This window comes from Falco punctatus (assembly GCF_963210335.1).
Source record: "Falco punctatus genome assembly, chromosome: 2".
In the NCBI taxonomy this organism is placed as follows: Eukaryota; Metazoa; Chordata; class Aves; order Falconiformes; family Falconidae; genus Falco; species Falco punctatus.
In genome coordinates this window covers 102,711,284-102,733,379 of record NC_137581.1, presented here as the reverse complement: position 1 = coordinate 102,733,379, position 22,096 = coordinate 102,711,284, and the positions used below count along the sequence as shown (strand labels likewise).

General features: G+C 41.1%; 1 protein-coding gene across 5 annotated transcripts in view; it reads right to left on the bottom strand.

Moving 5' to 3' along the window:
• APP (amyloid beta precursor protein) overlaps nucleotides 1–22,096 on the bottom strand; it is a 229,270-nt gene that overhangs the window by 138,013 nt on the left and 69,161 nt on the right. For all 5 annotated transcript variants that reach the window (XM_080374444.1, XM_080374445.1, XM_080374447.1 and 2 more), the window contains exon 3: nucleotides 11,385–11,514. In XM_080374444.1, the coding sequence (XP_080230570.1) occupies nucleotides 11,385–11,514 (130 nt within the window). The remainder of the gene's footprint in view (nucleotides 1–11,384; nucleotides 11,515–22,096) is intronic.

The following is a 22,096-nucleotide window of genomic DNA, read 5'->3' as shown; positions in this document are numbered from 1 at the left end:
TATTTTTGTTATATAACACAAAGCCATCTTAGTTTAGCTAAGCTTTAAGTAGAATATCTCACAGCAGTTAGGTCAGCTGGCAGAGAGCAACAGGATCTTTCTTCAACCCAAACGCAGCAACAACAGAAACAACCTTCAGTCTGTGTCTCTAATAGTCATAACCCAGAATGCTTTAATAAAGCAAATTTTACTGCAATTTGTTGGGAAAAAATTGTATTTTTGTCACATAAAACGTGACAGATGTGCACAACCACCTTACTGCTCAGAAGCCAGAGCCTGTTTTTGCTGTAACGGAAGGTTTGGGTTTGGTTTTTTCCCCTCTCAAGTGCTTGCCGAGGTTAACCTGGCAGGCAGCTAAACACCATACAGCTGCCTGCTCACTGCCCTCCCCACACACACCCCACAGCGGGATGGGGGAGAGAAATGGGGGGTGGGTGTGTAACATTCATGAATTGAGATAAAGACAGCTTAATAGGACAGAAAGGGAAGGCAAGATAGTAGTAATAATAATAAACAACAAAAGAAGTGATACACAATGCGATTGCTCATCCCTTGCTGACTGATGCCAGCCTGTTCCTGAGCAGTGGCCCGTGGCCAGCTCTCCCCCTAGTTTATATACTGAGCAGGACATGCGGTATGGAATATGCCTTCGGCCAGGCTGGGGTCAGCTGTCCTGGCTGTGTCTCCTCCCAGGTTCTTCTGCTCCCCGCCCGCCCCCAGCCCCCCTCCCCGCCACCCGCTGGCTGGTGGGGTGGTTGAAGAGGCTGCAAAGTCCTTGACTTGTGTAAACACTGTTTAGCAACTACAACTTCAGTGTGTTATCAACATTATTCTCACCCTAAATCCAAACCATAGCACTGTACCAGCTACATTAGGAAGAAAACTACCTCAGAAAAAAACCCCAGGACAGTGCTACCTTGCCTTTGTGCTAGAACATACTGGTCTCATTGCTCCCAGGGAGGATCACAGGGTTTCTCTCCATTTGCTTCACTCAGCATCAGGCAAGATGTGAAATGAGATGACAGGAGATGCATGGCAGCACTGATAAAGAGCTGGAAAGCAGACACCAGTAAGACTGGCTTGGATAGCAGATGCTGTGAGGAGGCAGAAGAGTATGTGCTGAGAGGAGATGGATGCCAGGGTAGAAAGATGATTACTGGATTACTTGGAAGGAAAGGAGAGGTGAAGAAACATCAGCGCCTTGAGGGGAAACGAGACTTGAGTGAAATGGTGATGGGCAAGACCATAGCACCTGGTGAGCCAAAGAAGGGAGGAGTTAGGCTGGAAAACCTGGAGTGAAGAGACAGACTGGGTAAGAAAAGCAGGACAGCAGCAGGCTTGAGGGGATGGTGCTAAGAAGCCTGATGAAAAGCACTCTTTGATATGGGAAACGAACCCATGTAAGCACAAGAATGCCTATCTCAGTCCAAAAAAACCTTTTCGCTCAAGTGGTCAACAGCAGGTACCTAGAACACAGTATCAAAAAAGGATAGGAACTGTAGAAGAGCAGCAGTATTTTCCCAGGACAGTGTTTCACCACCACCTCTCCATACACAAGATTAAGATCCCTAACAACCGATTAACTGTCCTATTGTGAAATGTCCTGCTGGGCTTTGACCCTTTGTAGGCTCTCAGCATACACAAGACACTGTGGCAGAAGGCAGAAGGCTCACATGAACACTGTGCAACAAAATACACAACTACGCAATGACTTCTGTTTGCTTTGGAGCCTGAAGCTTGCTCATCTCATTTGATCACCTGGTCTTGTTGCAAAATGACTGTCCCTCATCCATCCTCTTCAAGCTACTCATGACTTTGCAGAGCACTGTCAGAACCTCCAGGCATCTTCCTTTCTATGCTGGAAAGTTATCATCTACTGTGTCATTTCTTCTACAAGAACCACGTAATTCTTAAAACACTTATCTTCACTCTTCAAATTCTTCAGTTTCTACTATATCCTTCTTATGAGGAAGGCCAGAGCAGCAAAAAGTGTTCACAAATACAGGTAAGTCCATAACTGACACAGTGATACAGTTGTCTTAATTCCCCGTTCCTTTCCTGATAATCTCTAATACTGCTTTTTTGACACTAATGAACCTGTTTTCACAGAGCTGTTAATACCCAAGGTCTCAGTCCTGAGAAGTTAAAGGCTACTCACAGTATCACCATATACAGTAAGATAAGATAAATTTATTTTGTGCTTTTCCCATGTATACTGCCTTTACTGCATTAATTTTTGCCTGTCATTTTACCTCCAGTCAACCAATATCAAAGACCAATCTGAATTTTTTTGGTTTGCCTTTATTAATTCTACCTTGAATAACTTAGTGTCATCATCAAATGGGTCACCTCACGATTTACCCTTTTTCCAAATCACTAATAATTTGAATGTCACTGGCACAAGAACTGATCCCTTGAGATTCTGCTCGTGACCTTTCTCCACCTTGAAGATGGACCATTAATTCCTGCCTTTTTTTATCTTTCTTCTTATTTAGCTACAGAAGAGTTTTCTCTTCTATTCCATGGTAGATTAATTTCTTTAATAGCTTCTGGTAATGGACCTTGTTAAATTTCTTCTGAAAAATCAAAGTAGACACACTATCCATTTGCCTACCTACTCCTTTAAAAAAAAAAAAAAAAAAAAAAAAAAAAAAGGAGCCTCTTGCTCAATATCATACTCACTTGTAAGTCCCAATATTCCTAGGGGCTCAACACTTCAAAAAAGCACCCCCACACCCCAAAACAGATTTACCGAAATGCATTTCCAGGATCTTTCCTAGCACCTTTTAGAAACATCCAGTGATTCCCATCACTGACTCTTCCTTTGCACTGAATAACTGCACCAAATCTGTGGGCAACATTCAATCCTCCTCTGAGACCAGAACATATTTAGCATGAGATCTTACCATGGCTTTCAGTTAGGTGACAAATCTGTGGGAAGATGCTTCATATGCAAATCAATTTAATGACATGTGGTAAGATGTACACTTCCTTTCTCTGCCTCTCCCCATCTTTCCTTCCTAAAAGACTAAGCAGACAACACACTTTAATCAGCAGAATTCTTCCACTGCAAAATATTAAGTACTGTATGTTGAAGGAAACACCAAAAAACCACAACAGGATTAATCAACTCTGTAGCGCTACTAAGATGCTCCGATGAAAGCTTCCTGGCTTCTCTGTTCCAAAAGCTGGATGCATACAATGAACAAGCTATGAAACTTAGGCAGTGGCTTCACGAAATACTCCCAGGTTGTGTGTGTATGTATGTGAATGGACACATTTATCAAAACCAAATACATGTATATGCTTCTTAAAGAATCCTTGGGTGCATGTGCACACACACTGTTTCAAGCACTTTACAATTTGGAGCCTGACTATCAACAGATGCATTTGGTTTTGAAGCTTCTCCCCAGCCTTTCTCCAGCCTTCCAACTACAAACTAGGGATGACGCTCCTAACCCTTGTGACCTTTGTGAAACTAAACCTGTCTCTCCAAAGTGCTCCGGTAAGGTTAGAGAAACTTCTAAGAGGAAAATTAAAACTTCAGGCAGGATCTGAGTGGTGAGCATTAACTAAGGCTGTGGGAGAGGCCGAGCCAGGAGGTCAGAAGAAAACACCGAAGAGCTCATTCAGGCACACACAGCGAGACAGGGCAGGCAGATGGGGCTGCCCTGCAACTGCAGCCTCCCTGATGCCCCTTGCACAGGAAGGGACCCACAGTCAGGAGGCCACCTCAGCTTCCCCCTTTCATAATTTCTGGGCTCTTTTTAACCTTACTAATACTCTTTTAGGATGTCTTTTTGTGGCTAACTCATTTTAAATAAAGCACTGCAGAAAAAGCAGGAAGATGCTGCTTTTAATCCCTGGCACACTCAGATAGCCTGGACAGTTACAGAAAACTTAGACCAACTAGCATTGGTCATTAAAGCAGAAAACTGATTTATCTTTTCAAGCTTCTAAACATTTAACAAAAAAACCCCAGAAACAGTATTTACTACAACTGGTAACAATTTTTACTGCAATTTTTAATAGATAGCTATGAAGATGACTTTCACATATCAGTGAACACTTCCTGTAAGCTGTTCCTATAGTGTATACACCACCTGTTCTCGTCCCCTTTGTCCATTGTAAAGAAACAAATTAACCCCTCATTTTCAACGCTTACCTATAAAGAATTCTTCTACTGCTTTAGGAGTATATCTGCAGAGCTATTGTGTTCAAGATCTCAAGAAGTTTTTTGTGTTGTGACTTGTTCCACAAATCCTTTTCTTATTAAAACCTTACTGCAGTCACCAAACAAGTAAAACATACATACACCCTAAAAATGCACAGAAATATGTAAGTTCAGATTTATTTCTTCTGGGGTTACTATACAAAAATAAGATGTTTTATATTTACTCTTAGTCATACATAAAGACACATTCTGGTCACCACCAGAATGCTGATTTTGCTTTATCTTTTCACTTCAAGGCTTCCATGCCTTCAGCTATGATTTGGCTAAACCAACAGCTGAACGAATGTTTGGCTCAAGTGAGGAGGTGGAAGCCTCCAGAAACAGGTTCCTGACTGCCTGAGGAAGTTTCCATGCTGCTGGTAGGCGATCTCATTCAGGATTTCTCTGCCCACTCCCCACCTCTTCCTCCAACTGATGATATTTTGCCCCCATGACCCACGCCAAAGGCCACTTTAACAGTTTACACAGTCCTCCTCTGCAAAAAAAGTACTTGGAAAGACACAGTTATAAACCACAAGGTAATACAGCTGCTCAGAATTATAATAAAAAGATAAACTCGTTACTGTTTGTACGAACAATTAGTAACCCAACCGATGCTTAACAGCCACTTTATTACAGAAGCTGACCATAAAATTTGGCCCAGCAGAGTTCAGGTATAACAGAAAACCATGTCTATTTAACAAAGCAGGTCAAGGCATGCTCCTAATTACACCGCTGCACAGAACTGCATTTAAGAAAACACCTGCAGAAGTGAGGCTCTAAAAGGTTGCTGCACTCAGCTCAGTCATGAGGATGCAGAAACAGGAGAAAACTCTTGACTGCTGGCACAATGCCGAAGAGCTGCCTGTGTGCAGCCAAGTGTGGTTTTGGACCTGGGCAGGGAGCACCTGCCAAGACTTTGCTGCAGTGGAAGGAAGCCAGTGTGTTAGGACACCTCATTATCCCTACAGTGCTTGCAGTTTTGCAAAAAAAAAAAATGTTTCTCATCCTTCTGCTAGCACTATACCAAAAATACCACTAGTAGGCAGGAAAGTTGTCTGTGAGGGAGCGAAGAAGAGAGATGAAACATTTCTTCCAATGAACAGTTGTGCCTTTCATTGTGCATAGCATTTCTCTACCTGTGGTCTCCCCACTAAGCCATTCAGATTGTCAGTATTTTTGGAGATACTTTCCTTCCTGTCAGCTAGCGCTGTCAGAAAAACTAGACATGTAGTTGCGTAGGCTGAAACTAAGTGCATTTTTTTTTTTTATTTTAGGAAAAGTGTGTGGTATGAGGCTTGTCTGCATCACTCACGTGGCTGAGCAGAGACTGAGGCAAGCTGGAGGTGGATAGCTAAACTAACAAGGACAGGAAAACCCCATGATAATTACTTAATGTCATGCTGTTGATTAGGTGCTGCATGGAAAAGCCAGTGGAAAGTGCTTCCAAAGTATTCAGAAGAGAAGCTTTGCCGTTGCAGTCAAACACGGGCACTAGACAGTGAGCTGAGAGGGGGGGAAAAAACAAAAAGCAAGTACTGCCATGTAGAAGTAAACAGGCATTTCACATACTTGTGTGAAAAAAGCTACAGTAAAAATTGCAAGTAAACTACCAGATGAATCAAAAGAACTGTCAATTACATAGATCTCTATTTAAATGATTAATTCCAGGCATAACCTTGGTGTTTTCTTTGGTATAATTGGCTAGGCATACATATCAAAACTTGAGTATGCCTTTTCTTCTGACATCAACAAGTGGTTAAGTTTACAAGCTTTTAGAGTAATAAAGCATGACAAGTTAATAAATATTTTCAAAGATGTTTTTGTTAAAAGCAGAAACAGAAGCCAGCTTTTCACTACATAACCAAACAGCAAAGTATACTTGTTATATAAACCTAATCCACTTGTTTATGAATAAACGATTGCAAGTAATCACGTTTTGATTGACAGAGGCTACATACATCGTAATATTCTAATACATCTGGATCCTTCAAACACTGAATACAGTGCTTAGCAGCATACATTAACAACATAATGAAACACAGTCACATGTGAATACGCCAGCAAGCGCTTTGCACAGCGCAGTTAATCAATGCCTTCCCCTTTACCCAACCTCGTAGTTGTTTCGTCTGCCATGCCCATGTATCGATTCACAAACTTCTGCATAATTTAGCTTCTCCTCTCTCTCCAGGGCTACGGTGCACAATGAGCAGCTAGGCTGGGATGTATTTCACCAACAGTAAATGAAATGTCATCCACTTAGAAAAGTATATCCATACATTTATCCAAGCTATTCAAACAATCATGGCACTGGGACAAGGATGTCCTGCTCCTGCTGCCAGCTGGGAACACAGAGTGAACTACCTCATTTCACAACCCACGCTGCACAAATTCGCCAGCTGCTTTTTTCTCAGGCAAGAAGTGAAGAGAAGAAAAAGCAAACCAGAACTGCTTATTGCCCACAGTGCCCCAATACAGGCAGAAATCCTGCCCTCCTGTTGTAGCCCGTTGCAGACCTCCTTCCAACATTAACAAGGCCAGGCTTGCAGCCAGGGTATTTTTCAAGAACAGTTTCCAAAGAACAAAGTGGAAATCACGGGCTCCTTTGCACTGCCTGACAAAATCCTGCAGCCGTGCCCCACAGCAAGCTTACTGTTACCATTTTGGAGGGCTCAGCCTCAAAAGCACCTGCTTTGTCCATGCTGCAGGTGTGGGGATGCCAGCACACACACGCCATGCAACACCAAGGAAGCAATGCAGACCACTGTTCCACCAGCACACCTCATGGCTCATCATCCTTGCCTGAGCACTGACACACATATGTGGCTCTTTGTCAAGCAGTACATACCTCACTCAAATATCGTAATTTAACCCTTTGACTCTGTATTACTAAAAAAACCCCAAAACCAACCACCCTCAAATCCAAGATTTCCCCCCCCCCCCCCTCCCCCTTGAAGACAGCAGTCTGGCACCATCATTCAAGAGACCTATTTCTATCATAACATGGCTAACAGAGCATCTGGCCATAAGAAGTACACACTGGAAGATACCGTTTTCTAGAGGAAGGAAGATAAGGATAGTTTTATGGCAAATGCCATCAGTGCGTTCAGAAAGGTAACTGAAGTTTACTCAACAATTTTCTTTTCACAAGAATTTTCCCCTCTTCAATGAACTCAAACTGTACAGTAATCCCCTGCGTCCCTGGAAGCATGTAACAAATACATCAGTAAATCAGACTTATTGCACAAGAACATCTCAAAGCTTGCAGTTTTAAGAACACTGCAAAGCCCTGCACACAAGCACAAAAGTAGATTTTTAAAATAAACCAAACCAGTAATACTGTTGTTCTTTGGGTTCAATTAGAACATTTTTAGGGGCATATTTATGTGGTCACTGCAAAGACACATGGCAGACTCAAATAAGGGGTTTTCATTTTGCCTTGTTTAAATTATTGCTTTTATGTTTTAGTTGTATCCACTTAAAATACAAAGCTGTGTAATCTAATAAATCCGATCAACAATTCTAAAGTATACTGCTACAAATAGATGCAGTAACTACCATCACGCACAAGTCTCAAAGAGAAAAAACTCATGGAGCAGCCAAGCGCTGCAGTGATACGCTCTCTACATGTCTCAGAGTGCCTCAGCTGAAGACTGCGACGCAAATGGACTGTGAAGATGATCTGGCCTGAAAGCAGACACATTTCTGTCACTCACTGTTTCTCACCTCTGTGGAAAATAAATGTCAAGATGGAAGAAACTATAAGCTGATTCAAGATACTGAAAATGATTTTCACAGCAAAGCGAAATTTGTAAGATTCAACCCTGCAATGAGCTGCCCACTACCAAAGTTTCTTTTGGCACCTTAATCCTTACCAGAGTCAACGGATTTAACGTTGATCTATATCAAGGGCCTATACTTAACAAAAATTACTAAGAAATGAGCAGTGCCAGTATCCAGTTCCTGAAATTTCCCACTAGCAGCTACCACACCAAAGATAGCTGGGGCACATGCAGAACTGACAGGCAAAATCCCAAGTTTACAAAAAATTATCTTTTAACATTGAAGAAGTATTAGCAGAAGAGAAAGAAAAAACAGCTCTCAGGACTCCTTAACTCTGTAAAAAACAAGATTTAGGAAAAAAGTTCCAAGACAGACATAGCACTGCTTATGGTGATAATTAATGAAATCAGTATCCTCATACTGAGCTGTTTGTGCAGGCTACAAGATTAGTTAAAACACACATACAAAAAAAAAAAAAAAAAGAAAAGGGGGGGGGGAGCCAAAACAAACAACCCAAAACCAAAGCACCCAACAAAAATAACAATATTGCATAAAATTATTAAAAAATATAATCTTTCAAAGCTAAGAGACATTGACAGACTGAATTCAATCAACTCCCTGCCTCCAGCCTACCCCTTTGATGTACAAGGCAGCAAGAATATTCAAGGTATCTGACCACAACTTTTCGAAAACACAAAAATCAAAGTACTAAATTAAAAGAGTAACTGTCCAACAGGAAAAGTAAATGAACAGTCTTCATTAAAAACCCCAAACAACACTTTTTTCCCCCCTTCAAGACCTCTGCTCTTTTCAGAGGATCTGTTAATTTCATGACCAGCTTCACCACTATGAAGGCAGCAAGCCAACAGGAGAGGACAACATGGGCTGCTACCAACAGAAGAACACCTGCTGCTGCATACTAAGCAAGCCCAACTTCCCACAATGGGCTGTACCCCTAGCCTCACATGTGGGAACATGACCCGCTCCCCTCCAGCCTTCTCCTCTAACGCTTCTTTACCACATGCAAGAAAGTCTTACTTTAACCATACACAACAAACAGAGGGCTGGTTGACGGAGAAGAGACAGATACTGGCCACGGTCACTGTTTTTCCTCTGGTGGCCACTCTTCTCCCAGTAAGCTCTTGGGAACATCAGTATCTAAGGCTTTTGTTTCTGTTAGTTTTATCCTAGTAAGGGTCAAAAGATGAATGGCAGCATAGAAGGATGTCAAACACACACAAGGCAGACACAACTGCGTAAACTCAATTACAAGGAAATAGTGTATGAGGGGATTTTAAAACAGAAAATAGGAGCTAAGGGGCAAGGCATTAATGGGCATGAGGTGCTTAAATGTCTAAAATTTTTGCCTGCAGCAAGCAAAGCCTACTTTGCTACCTAAAGATAGCAGACCTTAAACTCCCAATAATTTTTCATTCAAAACTAACTCCGGAAAGACACCTTAGAAGTCTAAGTTCAGTTCCTCACTCCTGCCGGGAACTGAATATAGCCCTGTTCACAAATTTATGAACTTCCTTCTAAATTATTAGACTTACTCCTTTTATCAGAAGACTGTTGGAGCTCCTTATTCTTGCAGAAACCTCCTTATAATTTCCAGATTAAATTTATTCATGGCCAATTTATATTCATTTGCTCTTGTGATGACATTGGCTTTTATCTTAAATTAGGTTGTAAGTTCTCCAGGGCACTGACCGAATCTGCATAAGCACAGAGAATCTGGAGCATAATAGTTCCATGATCATAATTCAGAGCTTTGCTTATGATGACAATACAATAAATAATTAGTTTTTATAGTTCCACTAGTCTGACCTTCTTCAACCATATCTCTAATCAGTTCAGGTGCACTTGCAGAATCTGATCAAATCTATCATGATGACGCTAGATGAGATTGCAGTTCTGCCTCACCTCTAACAAGTTGCTTATCTGGCTCTACTAGTACAATGATCCTATAAGTTGATGTTTTTATCTTCTCTATGGAAAACTAAAGAAAACACAGCGACAAATGGGGAGAAGAGTGCATTCCTTTTAGCCTTAGAACTTTTGGAGGAAGTGACCAGCTCCAGTCATGCAGAAGTCTGGAAAACACACAAAAAGCAGCAGGTTCCTTCCTGCAGTCAGGATTTGTATTACTAGAGGCAGGTCCATCTCTCTACAAAAAGTCCTGAATTTGGGTTCTCCTTTAACAATTTTGGCTCAGAACAAACTAGTCATTCTTACCTATGGTAGCACTGACTGATACGTTGCAGGTCTGGAAATACCTATTTCATATCTGTACAAACATACATCAGATCTAGAAACCTCACTGAACAATAAAATTTCCCTGATACTCCTCAGCACAGATTTTGCTTATCTGCTGTTTTGGCACCTTTGACCATAGTGGTAGCATACTTGTTACTCTGCAGTCCTATTTTTGTTAAGCTGGCACACTCACTGCCTGGACATCAGGTAGAGCGTGCCATTTATTTTACCTATTGCACTGAACAGAAATTCTAGAGACTGTATTTTCTGGATTTATTTCATTACTTATTTCATGGAATAACTGGCTTGAGTTGCTTTCCACACATTTTAGCTGCCCTGGCTTAGTATAAAAGCAAGTTCAAACTCAGAACTCCAGCATTTGAACATGAAACCAGGCAGCCGATTTACCACAATTCAAATGGCAATAGTAAAGTAACATATTTAAATAGCTCTTGAAATAATCTCAAGAAAATGTTGTGCCTAGAACGTTAACAAAAAGGACAAATTAATACAATTCAGTTTTCTGAATGCTGACAGGAGTAAAGCTTAACAAAAAAAAATAAGTAAGGACTGAACCTCCCTTTTAAATTGGTGAATCGATTCAAAGCACCCAAGGACACAGGAAAGAATAGCAAGCACCTGCAACAAAAATAGTTGCAGAAAGAAACAACAGAATTTATAAAGTAGCTTTTGCTTGCTTTCAATAAAAAACAATTCTCTTGTCTTTCACAGTAAGAGACCAAGTGCTAGATATTACAAAAACAATGGGGGTAAAAAAAGAAGTATTTCTTGAGGGATGAGTAACTTATGAACAAAAAACCTTGTAAACTGGGCGCACATGTGCGTGTCTATATGGAAGGAAAAAGAAAGAAGACGACAGATGATGACAAAAATGGGGGGAGTAAGCAGAAGTCTGGTTTTCAGTCACTCATGAAAATAGTATTGGGAAGAGCAGGAGTATTTTCTCTGTAGATAATACAGTTCCAAAGGACAGAGCAATTAGACAAAACCTGCCTCAGAGAAGATGATAATACAGAGGTTTAAAAGTAATTTATGTAAATTCTCTATCTTTTTCATCAAGAGACTAAAAAAATCAAAGAGCAGGAAAAACCACACTGAAACTGTCACTTACCCAAACATCTGTAGGGAACCACAATGTGTGGGTGACCATTGCACTGCTTCCGTCCCCTTTTGCACCAATTCTGGATTGTAACTGGCTGGTTGGCTTCGACAACATTGGTGATTTGTAATTCAGGGTAGACCTAGAGTTAAAAATATTAAAAAAAAAACGTCATCACAAGTATGCACTCTGGGTCATGCAATACTGTTACACATGTTTGTAACAGGGGTATCACAATAAAATACTCATTCTCCTATCTTCTCCCTCTTCTGAAGTGTAATGTATTAACTCTGTGGCATGAGTACATGCACTTACCTGGAAAGGTGGTGTGTTTGTTCATCATTAAAAACATGTGGCTGCCAGCTCACTGGCTGTAAAAATACAACTTGGCCAGTAATACTTGCTTAAGCTAAAGATCAGCTAAACAGGTGTTTCACTGTTGACCAAAATACCTGCTCCTCCATGTTTAGGCTACTGCTTTCTTCCAAAAATCCATATATGGGATGTAATCTCCATACATCTAAAATTAATACCATGGCTTTACGTTTATCTCAATCACTTTTAACAAACACCATTAATTCTTTCCCACTGCAGTGTGCATAGTGTTAACGGTCTGTTAAATCAGTTATTCATATTTAGGTTTACATCACCAGTATTTCCAACTTCCCTAAACTGCCGAGATCAAAATCCTATCCGTTCTTAATACTGCAATACACTTCCACACCCACAACCACACCACCAGCAACCTGGATGACTAATTTATTGGCAGGCCAAAACTTTGATCAAGCCACATATTTGGCTTTTTATCTCCCTCCCCACCCTTTTTTTAAATTTTACTATCAATAATAGCTCATCTGGCCTCTTTTGTCAAGGACAGGTCTTAACCACTGACCTCTTCTGCAGACCCACCACCCTAGTCACCTTCTGCATGTGCATTTCAGTTCACTGGGAGCCCACTGCTTTGCACTACGCTGCGGTTCATGCTGCGTAAGGATTTCAGAGTATGCAAACTGCATTCCCTATGGATAAAACTTAATAGGAATATGTGCTCCTGGAGCACACCTAACAACTGGTTAGTCCATGCCACCAGGCTAGAGCTAACCAAAGCACAGCCTGTGAAGCACACCCAGTGTGGATGCTGAGCCCCTGCTGCTTCACTTCACACTCGCAACCCTCATTGCACCACAGTAGTTGCTAACACAGCCTATGGATCTTGCTTTTGATTTTTTGAATTGGCAATCTATGAGCCTTAACATCAGACTCGCAAGGTACTAGTTTTCCTTAGCCTTTCTTCATGCAATCCTTAACAATTTCCAAGTAGGTCAGATCTGAGGATATATGTGGACTGAAAACTAGTCTACTCACACCTACCAGTGGAAAAGAAAAACAGAAATGGGAACAAGCCTGAGGGAAAAAAAGTAATTGGAGATGGTCCAAAAAACACCCTACGGAAAAGGAACATAATCCCAACTAAAGAGATCTGGGTTGAGACCGGGTGAATTTTGGCAGTCCAAAACTTATGTTTGGAAAAACACTTTAAGAACCTCGACAGCCTTGCCCCGAGGAAAAAGGATTCGTCTCAATCGCGCATCTCCCCCAAGCTCACAACATCCCAGTGGGCCAGGACATCCTGGCACTCCCCTGACCGAAGGTTTAAAATCTAACTATGGCAAAAATTAAACAAGCAGGCTATTTAACTGGAGCTTGAGTACAAATTTAAACTTCAGAAGACACCAACAACAAACAGCACAGCCTTTTCAGATTTGAGATCAGTAGTCTCCGAATGAATGTAGCCTGGGCCACAGGCATGGTAAAACCAGAAAATAATCAAAGCATTATTGGAAACACTTGAGAAGAATTTCTTACTTTCATTGAAAGACAGGAAGGGGCCAGTATAATTGTAAAATTGAACTATATTAACAGGTTAATGCACAAAACAAGGCCAGGTACAATAACAATGCCACGGAAATGACTACAGACAGAAACGCTACTTAACAATGTATTTTATGCTAAAGAGCCTGAACATCAACCTTGTCTTGTATTAAAAAACAGCGTTTTTTTAATCAGATACCTCATGCTTTGCATAAGCACTTCACAGAAGCCATCTGATACGTTTTTGCCAGCTTTGACAGCACCCTCAGCTCACTACAATGGACGGTTAAAGTGTGCGCAGAGGGCTTCAGATGCCACCTTCTGCATTAACCCAGCACACGATAAACAGTTCACTCCAAGAAAGTCCACAGAAAAGAAAACTTCAGAGTGAAAGTTTCCTGCACTCGGAAGACTGTAGCTTTGCTTTGTTCTTTTTGCCAGGAGATGACCAGGGCTGATGGTCATCATCTGTATTACAAATACAGCATCATTTTCACACTTCTCACAGAAATCAGCTCCAGAGGAATCTGCTGCTCCCCCTGCTCCAAAACCTGAACTCTAAACTAAAACAGCAAGGCTGCAAATTCAAGAAAAGCTCCCCTTTCCTCTTCAATCTCTATCTTTTCCCCCTTGGGTCTCCTCCATTCCACCAAACAGGTCTGCACATGCTCATACTTTTGACTTGTCACAGCACTGCCAAAATGGATTAGGAGGTCACCGTGGCAGGAAATTTCACACCTCAACTGCAGTGTAAATACTACACCACAGGGCACCACAGCACCCTCAAGAGCTAACAAGCAAGATGAAAGAGAAAGATTTTATTTTAACACTGCCTTCAGCATCATCATGCTGCACTCTTCCAAGTTCATACATCCATAGACATCACATCTGAATAATTACAGCCCATGGTTACGTAATACTGGATGCCGTCACAAACCATGCACTTGATATATCACAGTGTCACCAACAGATTCTCATTGGGGACATTTTAAGATTCCTCAGGGTTAAATGTCACTTGTCACATACAGAGGAAGTAAATGCCTTAAATGAAGACAACTAAAAAAAACTTCACAATGGCTGGGGCAGGAATGTTAAAAAAGGAAATTAAGAAAAAAAAAAAACCTCAAAGCAATTTATGCATCCACAGAAACATGTACCTAGCTTTACAGTGATAGAAAATAGGATTCTGATCTTTGAGAACAAAGGCACATTTAGTTGTTTTCCCGAGGTGAATTTCTAATGCGTGAGAGTGCATTATTACGGTAGAACCTTAATGAATCCATAAGTTAGAGAAGAAAAAAGTAATTTATTTATTTATTTTCTATTTCCCAAACCCACTGTTTTAACTTCTGGTTAGTACAGTGGACCAAATTCTAAGTAGTTAACAGTATTTGTCAAAAGCACACAAGGACGAAGAAATACAAAGAAGCCTCTTCTCCTGTTTCTATGTCATTTGCTGAACTCTTAATTTCCTTTGACAGCTCACACAAAGCTCTGTCCACCCGTCACAAGAGAAACAGGCTTTGAATTTCATTATCAATAGGTTAATGCCAGCAACGTGTATGCACTGAGGAAAGTTCCCCTCACTAGACTTACATAAGGTATTTGCTCTGAATTGAAGTGGAACCTACTTAGTGGCACAGAAAACTGAGCCTCGTTATTTATTTATAGTGTCCCTAATGAGCCACTGCTCCTTCTAGGGAGTCAGAGCCAGCAGCTCTAGAAAGTTACAGAAGATCCAAGCTTTCAACTTTATTGTACTTGGCTGCAAAGCAATTCCTTTACTGTATTTTAAAAGAAATGGGGGAAGAAATGGAAGTCAGTGTAATCTAAAAATTTTAACTGGCAATCAAAAGTTACAGTTAGATCTTCATTTACTTCCATTTTCATTACTAAGTTTCCCTATATACTGACTTCAGAAGCAAAAATATAAAAAACCTCTACATCCAGGCTACTCAGAGTTTCACATAATCATGCTTACATTCATGTTTACCACTACCAAGTCTGATAACATGTCGATTTAGGACTAAAATGCAGACGTGCTTAATAAAAGAAAGCATGTTTTGATCCACCTACATACGAAGGTGTAGATGATACAGTGGTGACAGCGTTACAACAAATTAGTCGGGTACATGTTACCTAACAGGAGATGAGGGATTTCTTTTTGAAACAAGCCTGGGAAAAACAAAAAGATATATATGGCAGAGGCAAACGTTAAAGCAAAGCAGCAGCTGGGCCATCACCCACAGGCACCCCTCCCGCCCACAGAAGGCAGGTCAGCCCAGAGGCCTCTCCACACAGCCGGTGCCGGCGGCTGCGTCCCCAGGCCTCTCCTGTGGGACAGGGGACTTCGGAAGGGCCAGCTGGGACAGCCGACCACAGGCACTGGCCAAGGCGAGTTCCCCGCGGCACAAGGGAGGCACAGCCCTCCCTGGAACGCCGAGGCCAGCGGTTCAGGAGGACTTGGGTAAGTTGGAAGGAGTCCAAAGGAGAGTCAAAGGGCAATGCCGAGATCACCTGTCCTGCGCAGGGGAAGCGCCCGACTCCAGGAATAGCCCATTTAGTACAGCCAAGCCTGGCTGCAGCTTACAACCACCTTCAGAAATTTAAAATTGATGAAGATCTTAATTTATTACCCAAAAAGCGAATGAGTGAGTTACCAAGCGTTGAGACTGAACAACAGTGACCCCAAAGCTGCTTCTCCAAGTAGCCTACCCACTATCAGAAGTGTCTCTTAAAACAGAAAACGCCTACCTAACACAGATACTCCTAGTCAGCCACCACAATGACACCTGGGAACATATCCTATGAATGACCTTAGCCACCTCTGACGATCACCCCGATCCATACAGAATCACAGATGGGTTGAGGTTGGAAGGGAGCTCCTGTTGCCCAGGATTGGGTCCAGAGCAGCTTCTGAATATCTCAGGGATGGAGACCTCTGGGTTACCTCTGCGAGCACTCAAATACCAACACTACATGCAACTGAAATACTCAAGAGAGATAGGTTTTTTAAAAATCAATTCCTGATATATGATTATATAAATAGGTTTCTCCACCCAGTCATACATGCTCAGCAGAAGCAACCAAACTCTCTATCCTGGTGCTATCTTGAAGTAATATTTGAGCATAAACATATGAGAGTCGTCTCCAATACTAAAATATATTTAGATTCAATAGTATTTCACCTCTTGATATTATTATGCTCCTCATCTTGTAAACTCTGACCATTCAGATTATTGCTTCTTTTAGCATATTTCCAAATAAAATTTTGAAAGCTTTATGTTAGATGACAACTAGGAGGTTAGTTGAGCTATTTCAATTTACTTCTGCATTTTTAATTACACAAGTAAAATAACAATAAAAATAGAAATAAGTATATGTAAATCTTAAGTACTGTCATAATGCATATGATTAGAATTAGCGGTACAGATTTAGTCTTACTTCTGCTTGAACTTAAAAGATCTTTTCCTGTGTATTCCAGAAGCAGAATCATCAAGAAAACAAGATTCAGTTTCAGAGTAACAAACGGTCTGAATTAGTAATGGAGTATGATCCATCCACTGAAACTGTTACACGGACACACACATGCATGCACTTGCACATACACACATGTACACACACCCCTTCTAAAATACAAGGTGGTGTTACACTTTAACATGAATTAATAAAAAAAAAAAAAAAAAGAGGAAAGAAAGGAAACAGTATCTTAGACCAAAGAATGTAAAGCATAATCAGGAAATGGTGCCATCTTCATCAACAAGTTGGAATGGCAGAGAACTTGGGCAAGAAGCAAAAAAACCCATTTCTTTAAGTGCAAAATTGACATATAATGAAATTGCCATTTTTTATTTAAACACCTTAGCATTTTTCTCCAAAGTGCATCCCACATCAGTTTGAATACTGCCTGTTCCAAACCAGAGATGTGTATTAGTTTAACTGCCACTGAACACTGTAGTAGTCTGAAGTACACATACTGTCTTATTATCGTTTCCCTCTATTCTTTGTCCTTAATTCTTCATTTTTTTGCTGTACCTACTCATGATATCTTGGCTTAAATTAGATCACACATTTGTTTTTTATGTCTTCCTTTTACCCTAAGGTTCAGCACCTGGCATGGCAAGACTTTGAAGCCAGCCTGAATTAAGTGTAATGCTCAACTCCACTTCCACAGTGAGAAAAGGCTGCTCAGTCTCCCCAAGAGCACACTGTCCAGTCTCTCTGCAATGTGCCACTGAAGAACTGGTGCTAATGCACCCCAGATCTGACAGGTATTTATGAGCTGGCATTCTGCTTGAAATCTGTCTCAGGTAGTCAGTGACAGCACCTGTATCACAAAATAAATGCAAGACTGACCATAGAAACACTAGAAAGGAATCTTCATACAGATAAAAGAAATGAAAAACAAATTACTGCTATAAATAGAATAAAAGTTAGGATGGTTTTAGTACTTCCATCTTTAGCAACTTGAATCATTTGAATGCTTTGATTTACTTACAAAAAGGGGAAAATAACTCAAACTAGGATACAGCTTGATTACATCTAGACACTCTCTGCCCGCTCTCCTCCTCCACCTTCCCCAAAAAAGGAAAAGAACCACCAAAGAAGTTGGTCTGTGGATATTTCCTTCCAATTGGACCATTCAACTTTGTACCTCAAATATTCTATACTTACAACATCAATGCTACTCTAACACTGAGAACAGTTTACTGAAATTATCAGACAATTTTCTTTTTAAAATTGTAAATCAAAGTCACAGGCGTATCATAGGTAACCATTTACCTCTGTGTTTGAAATGGACAAAGAAATGTTTTTATTATCTCAGTGAAGTAGTCTGCAACAGTTATCGCAAGCACAAAAGAATATACACATTTAATAAACAATGTTTAGGAAGACTGTGGTCTTACAACTCCTTGTGGTAAACATCCTTTGACAGCAAGTGTATCTGAAGGATGGCTAAATACTGCTTCAACTATGAAAAAAGGCCTTCACTTCCACATGAACAAAAGTATACTTGAATCAAAACTATTTCTATTCCTTTCTATGTATCTTTAAATAAATAAAATCCTTTTGAGATTTTCTTAACAGTGCAGAAAGCAACCTACATGTTACGAACACAGAAAGAAACAAATGATCAGCTGCTTAGCAGTATTTTGCAGATGTTACTGATGAGGGGTAACAAGCAGACACATTGCACTTATTTTCAAGCATTTGGCATGTCCACACAGAAGTATACAATAATTATTTCTGTGTATCCATGCACAGTATCTCTGCAGGCTTTCCAATCTATGACTTTGGAAGCAGCAACGTTGCAGACTCTCAGCTGTCCCAGATCAGCTGTACCAGTGGCATCACATGAGCAGCAATGACACAAGCATAACTTGTGCTTTTCAAATTCAAAAATCTGATAGCTAGTGAGGCTGGAGCCTTTGAAAACTTCAAAAGCCCTGAATTAAATGCACTGTTCTAAGCCTTGCAGTCTGTATCTGGAAAATAGACAGCTATATGCAGATTTAAGTTTTCACTCATGTCTCATGTCAAAATATTCTAGTTTATTACTGGGTTTTTACAACTACTTTTCTACATCACTACAGAGGGTCTCAGTGTAAGGCAATTTTGAACCTTCATTGATTAAGGTTTAAACTCAGAATTAGGACTCAAGAAATAGGAATTTTTAGAGACTTGGGTTTTGTTGAGGTTGGGTGTATGTGTGTGTTTGGTTTTTGGGGGGTTTAGGTAGGGGTTTTGGGGTGGGTTTTTTTTTCTCCTCTACTGCTGCAAAGTCATGTAACTTAAAGACCAAAAATTATGTCAAACTAAAAACCCTCATGAAAAGAAGAACAAGAGCCTCACAAACTCTCGTGGAAAGACATTCCCTTGAACACTCTTATTCACAAATAAGGGGAAAAAAAATAAACACACTTAACACACGCAACTATGGATGCTTATTACTATTATGTTCCCACCCACTTCAACCAGCTATCCTATTTTTTTTTGCCTGTTTCTTCAGTAAACGCTGGCCCAAGTTACGATTTTTTTAACCCTTGCTTTCTGTGCACCTGCTCTAGCTATAGCCTTGATTAGATCTGCAGACTAACCAGGTGAAACAACACCCACAATAACCACAAAGCACAGTAAACATCTGGTACATCAGCTCTGCAGTCCTCTTGCATGGACACAGAGTTGTCTGAATCGCCAAGCCATGTAGAGAACAGAAGGCATGAGAGCTTTAGAAAGATTTTAATACACCAACACAAAACTATGCTATGTGTAGTCAAGTTGACACCTCTGGAGAGCTCTAGGGGTCCAAGATCTGCAGACAGCAGTATTTCACAAGAGATGAACCGTATTGCCATGCTGGCCACCTCCTAGTCTCTTCCACTTTTCCTCGTGCCTGTTTACACAGTCAGTGCTGCCTAACGCCAGCCCACAGCTCTCCTCACAGCCGTCTCCTGGCCTCTCCAACCCAGCACACTCCCAGGGTCAGCAGCAATGCCTTTCCTTCTCTGCCACTTCTCTGCTCCTTCAAGCTATGCCCTGTCATGCCCAACCAAGCTCAGCCACTCATCCCTGGCCTTCTCAACCACACAAGCATTTCTAGACACAGTAGCAAAGCTACAGGGCTAGCTAGCATCCCAACTTTTCCTGTCATTTTCTGTAACCCAAGTAACTCCTTCACTTGTTGACTTTATACATTATTTTTATTTTTCTTTCCGAAGTTGATTATGGCCAAGGGAAGGATTTCCAAACAGTAGCTAATGATGTCTCCTGAGCCAAGCTGAGGCATTGAGGCAAAGAGAATTATGAGAGTCAAATCCAGCACCAGCTGCATCAGTTTCCAGATTCACTGTCATGGGCCAACCCAAGAAAGAGCGAGGCAACCAAGAAGGAACAGCTCTGCTCCTGTACCGCAATTCCCAGCTATCTGCTGCTGCCACTGAATCAGCATAACATTTCAGGTATTTGCACTAATTTCCAGCTGCCAACTGGGAGGAGGGATCCCTTTTAACACAACAGTTTGAAAGAAAACAGAAGTAATCAATTCTTAAAAGCAAAACCACACCCAATTACTTAGAATAAATAAATATTCCCAGGCTGAGTATCTTCCAAACTAGCCACAGAATTTTTTCTTTTAATTCAGACCCAAGGACAAGTTTCCAAAGACCTATCTTCAGCCACGTCACCTAGGATCCATCCATAACATCCTTCAGTTTTCAAAGGCTGCAGCCTCACTAGCTATCTGAATCAACCCTCAGCCTCATCTAGGAGTTTCACATATTGCTCTTAAAACTATTTCTTAGGGCCCATCTTGACAAACTATCCTTCTCCCTTCTAACATCTCAACTGCTTCAACATTACACACAGAGCTGCAGTTCAAGAGTTTCCTGCCATGAAACTCCTCCACTATTTCCACTCCTTTCACCCCAACTCCTGCCTCTCCAACCTACCCATTCTGGCATCCTGTTAGTTGCCTTTTCTATCTATCTGCCCACCCTGCGATTCTTCAGTCCCATGCTAACAGACAAATGCTCTGGCCCCTTCTCCTAGGCATCTTTCAAACCTCTTCATTTTTTCCTCCAAGCATACAAAGCCAGTATACATTTCAACACTCAACCTAGTTTCCTTCGTTACTGATCTTATCCCACAGAAAAGAAAAAACCCCAAACGGGTATGTGCGAGAGGAGCTGATGAACCTTCTAGGCATTATCCACAGGTGGGGAGAGGAGACAGGGGCAGAGAGGGAGAAGGGATCAAGGTGCTGCTGTGGTTTCACTCTTGGTCATAAGAGCATATAGTCACTGCCTTCCTGTGTGAGCAGGGTATACACAAAACCTGGTATGGTATCCCAAGTGTGTTTGCTATTGAGAATGGTAGAAACGTGAGCTGGTTTTATACAGTGGCCAGTTGGGTTGGTTCACCCACACAGAGCTGCATATGTACACAAGCTCTTCTCTTAAAAATCCTGGGATTTCATTGAAGTCTGCCACCTACCTTGTAACTAAAGCATTCGGAAAAAACTGCTAGACATGAGGTAGCCTACTCAACCCTAATTCATGCATAGGGTTCTCTGTGCATTACACAGGCTTAGTTGAACACTCCCACACTGGCCTTCTCTGAGTGCTATCCTCCGCACACGGGGAAGGCAGAAGCCTATGGAAACAGAAATAAGCCTGAATGGTCAACCACACTGTCCTCACTGCCTTTCAAGTCCTTGACTTTCTAACATAAATAGGTTTGCATGCAGTAAGAAAACCAAACCAAAAATCTTAGCCCTGCCAGGCAAAATCTGTTTACCGTATCAGGTCTCTGAAGTCTCTCTTGTGTAATTATGGAGGATATCCAGCTGCTCATACTGTAAAACCCCAGAGTAAACAGGGTCAGTTGGACTTACGGTCTTTACTAAGCTGCTTCCCTCTCCAACCTAAGCACTTACTGGTTTCAATGCAACAAGCACTCCCATTTCTCTGTAGGAAAAAATTTTTATTCACAGAGAGGCAGCAAAGTGCTTTGTCATACCACCATAAGCCTGTTCAGTTTTACTCTGAGTACAAACACAGAAGACTAGACTATACCTGTCTGTTACTCTGTGGCATTGCCAGAAACAGTTAAGAGTTTTGGGTGGGTGGTTGTTAGTTTGGGGGGGTGTATGTTAGTTTGGGGGGGTGTATGTGTGCCTTTTTTGTACGTTTGTGGTTTTTCAATTAAATTCTGCAGGAATAAGGTTAAATATTAAAGCAGTGCGATGGAATAATACCTATTCAAGTTAACAGGCTATTTTTATCTCAGGGTAGCATACCATGTACAAAGGGTAAGGACTGCTGTCCTCCCAAGAGGGGGAAAAAAAAAAAAAA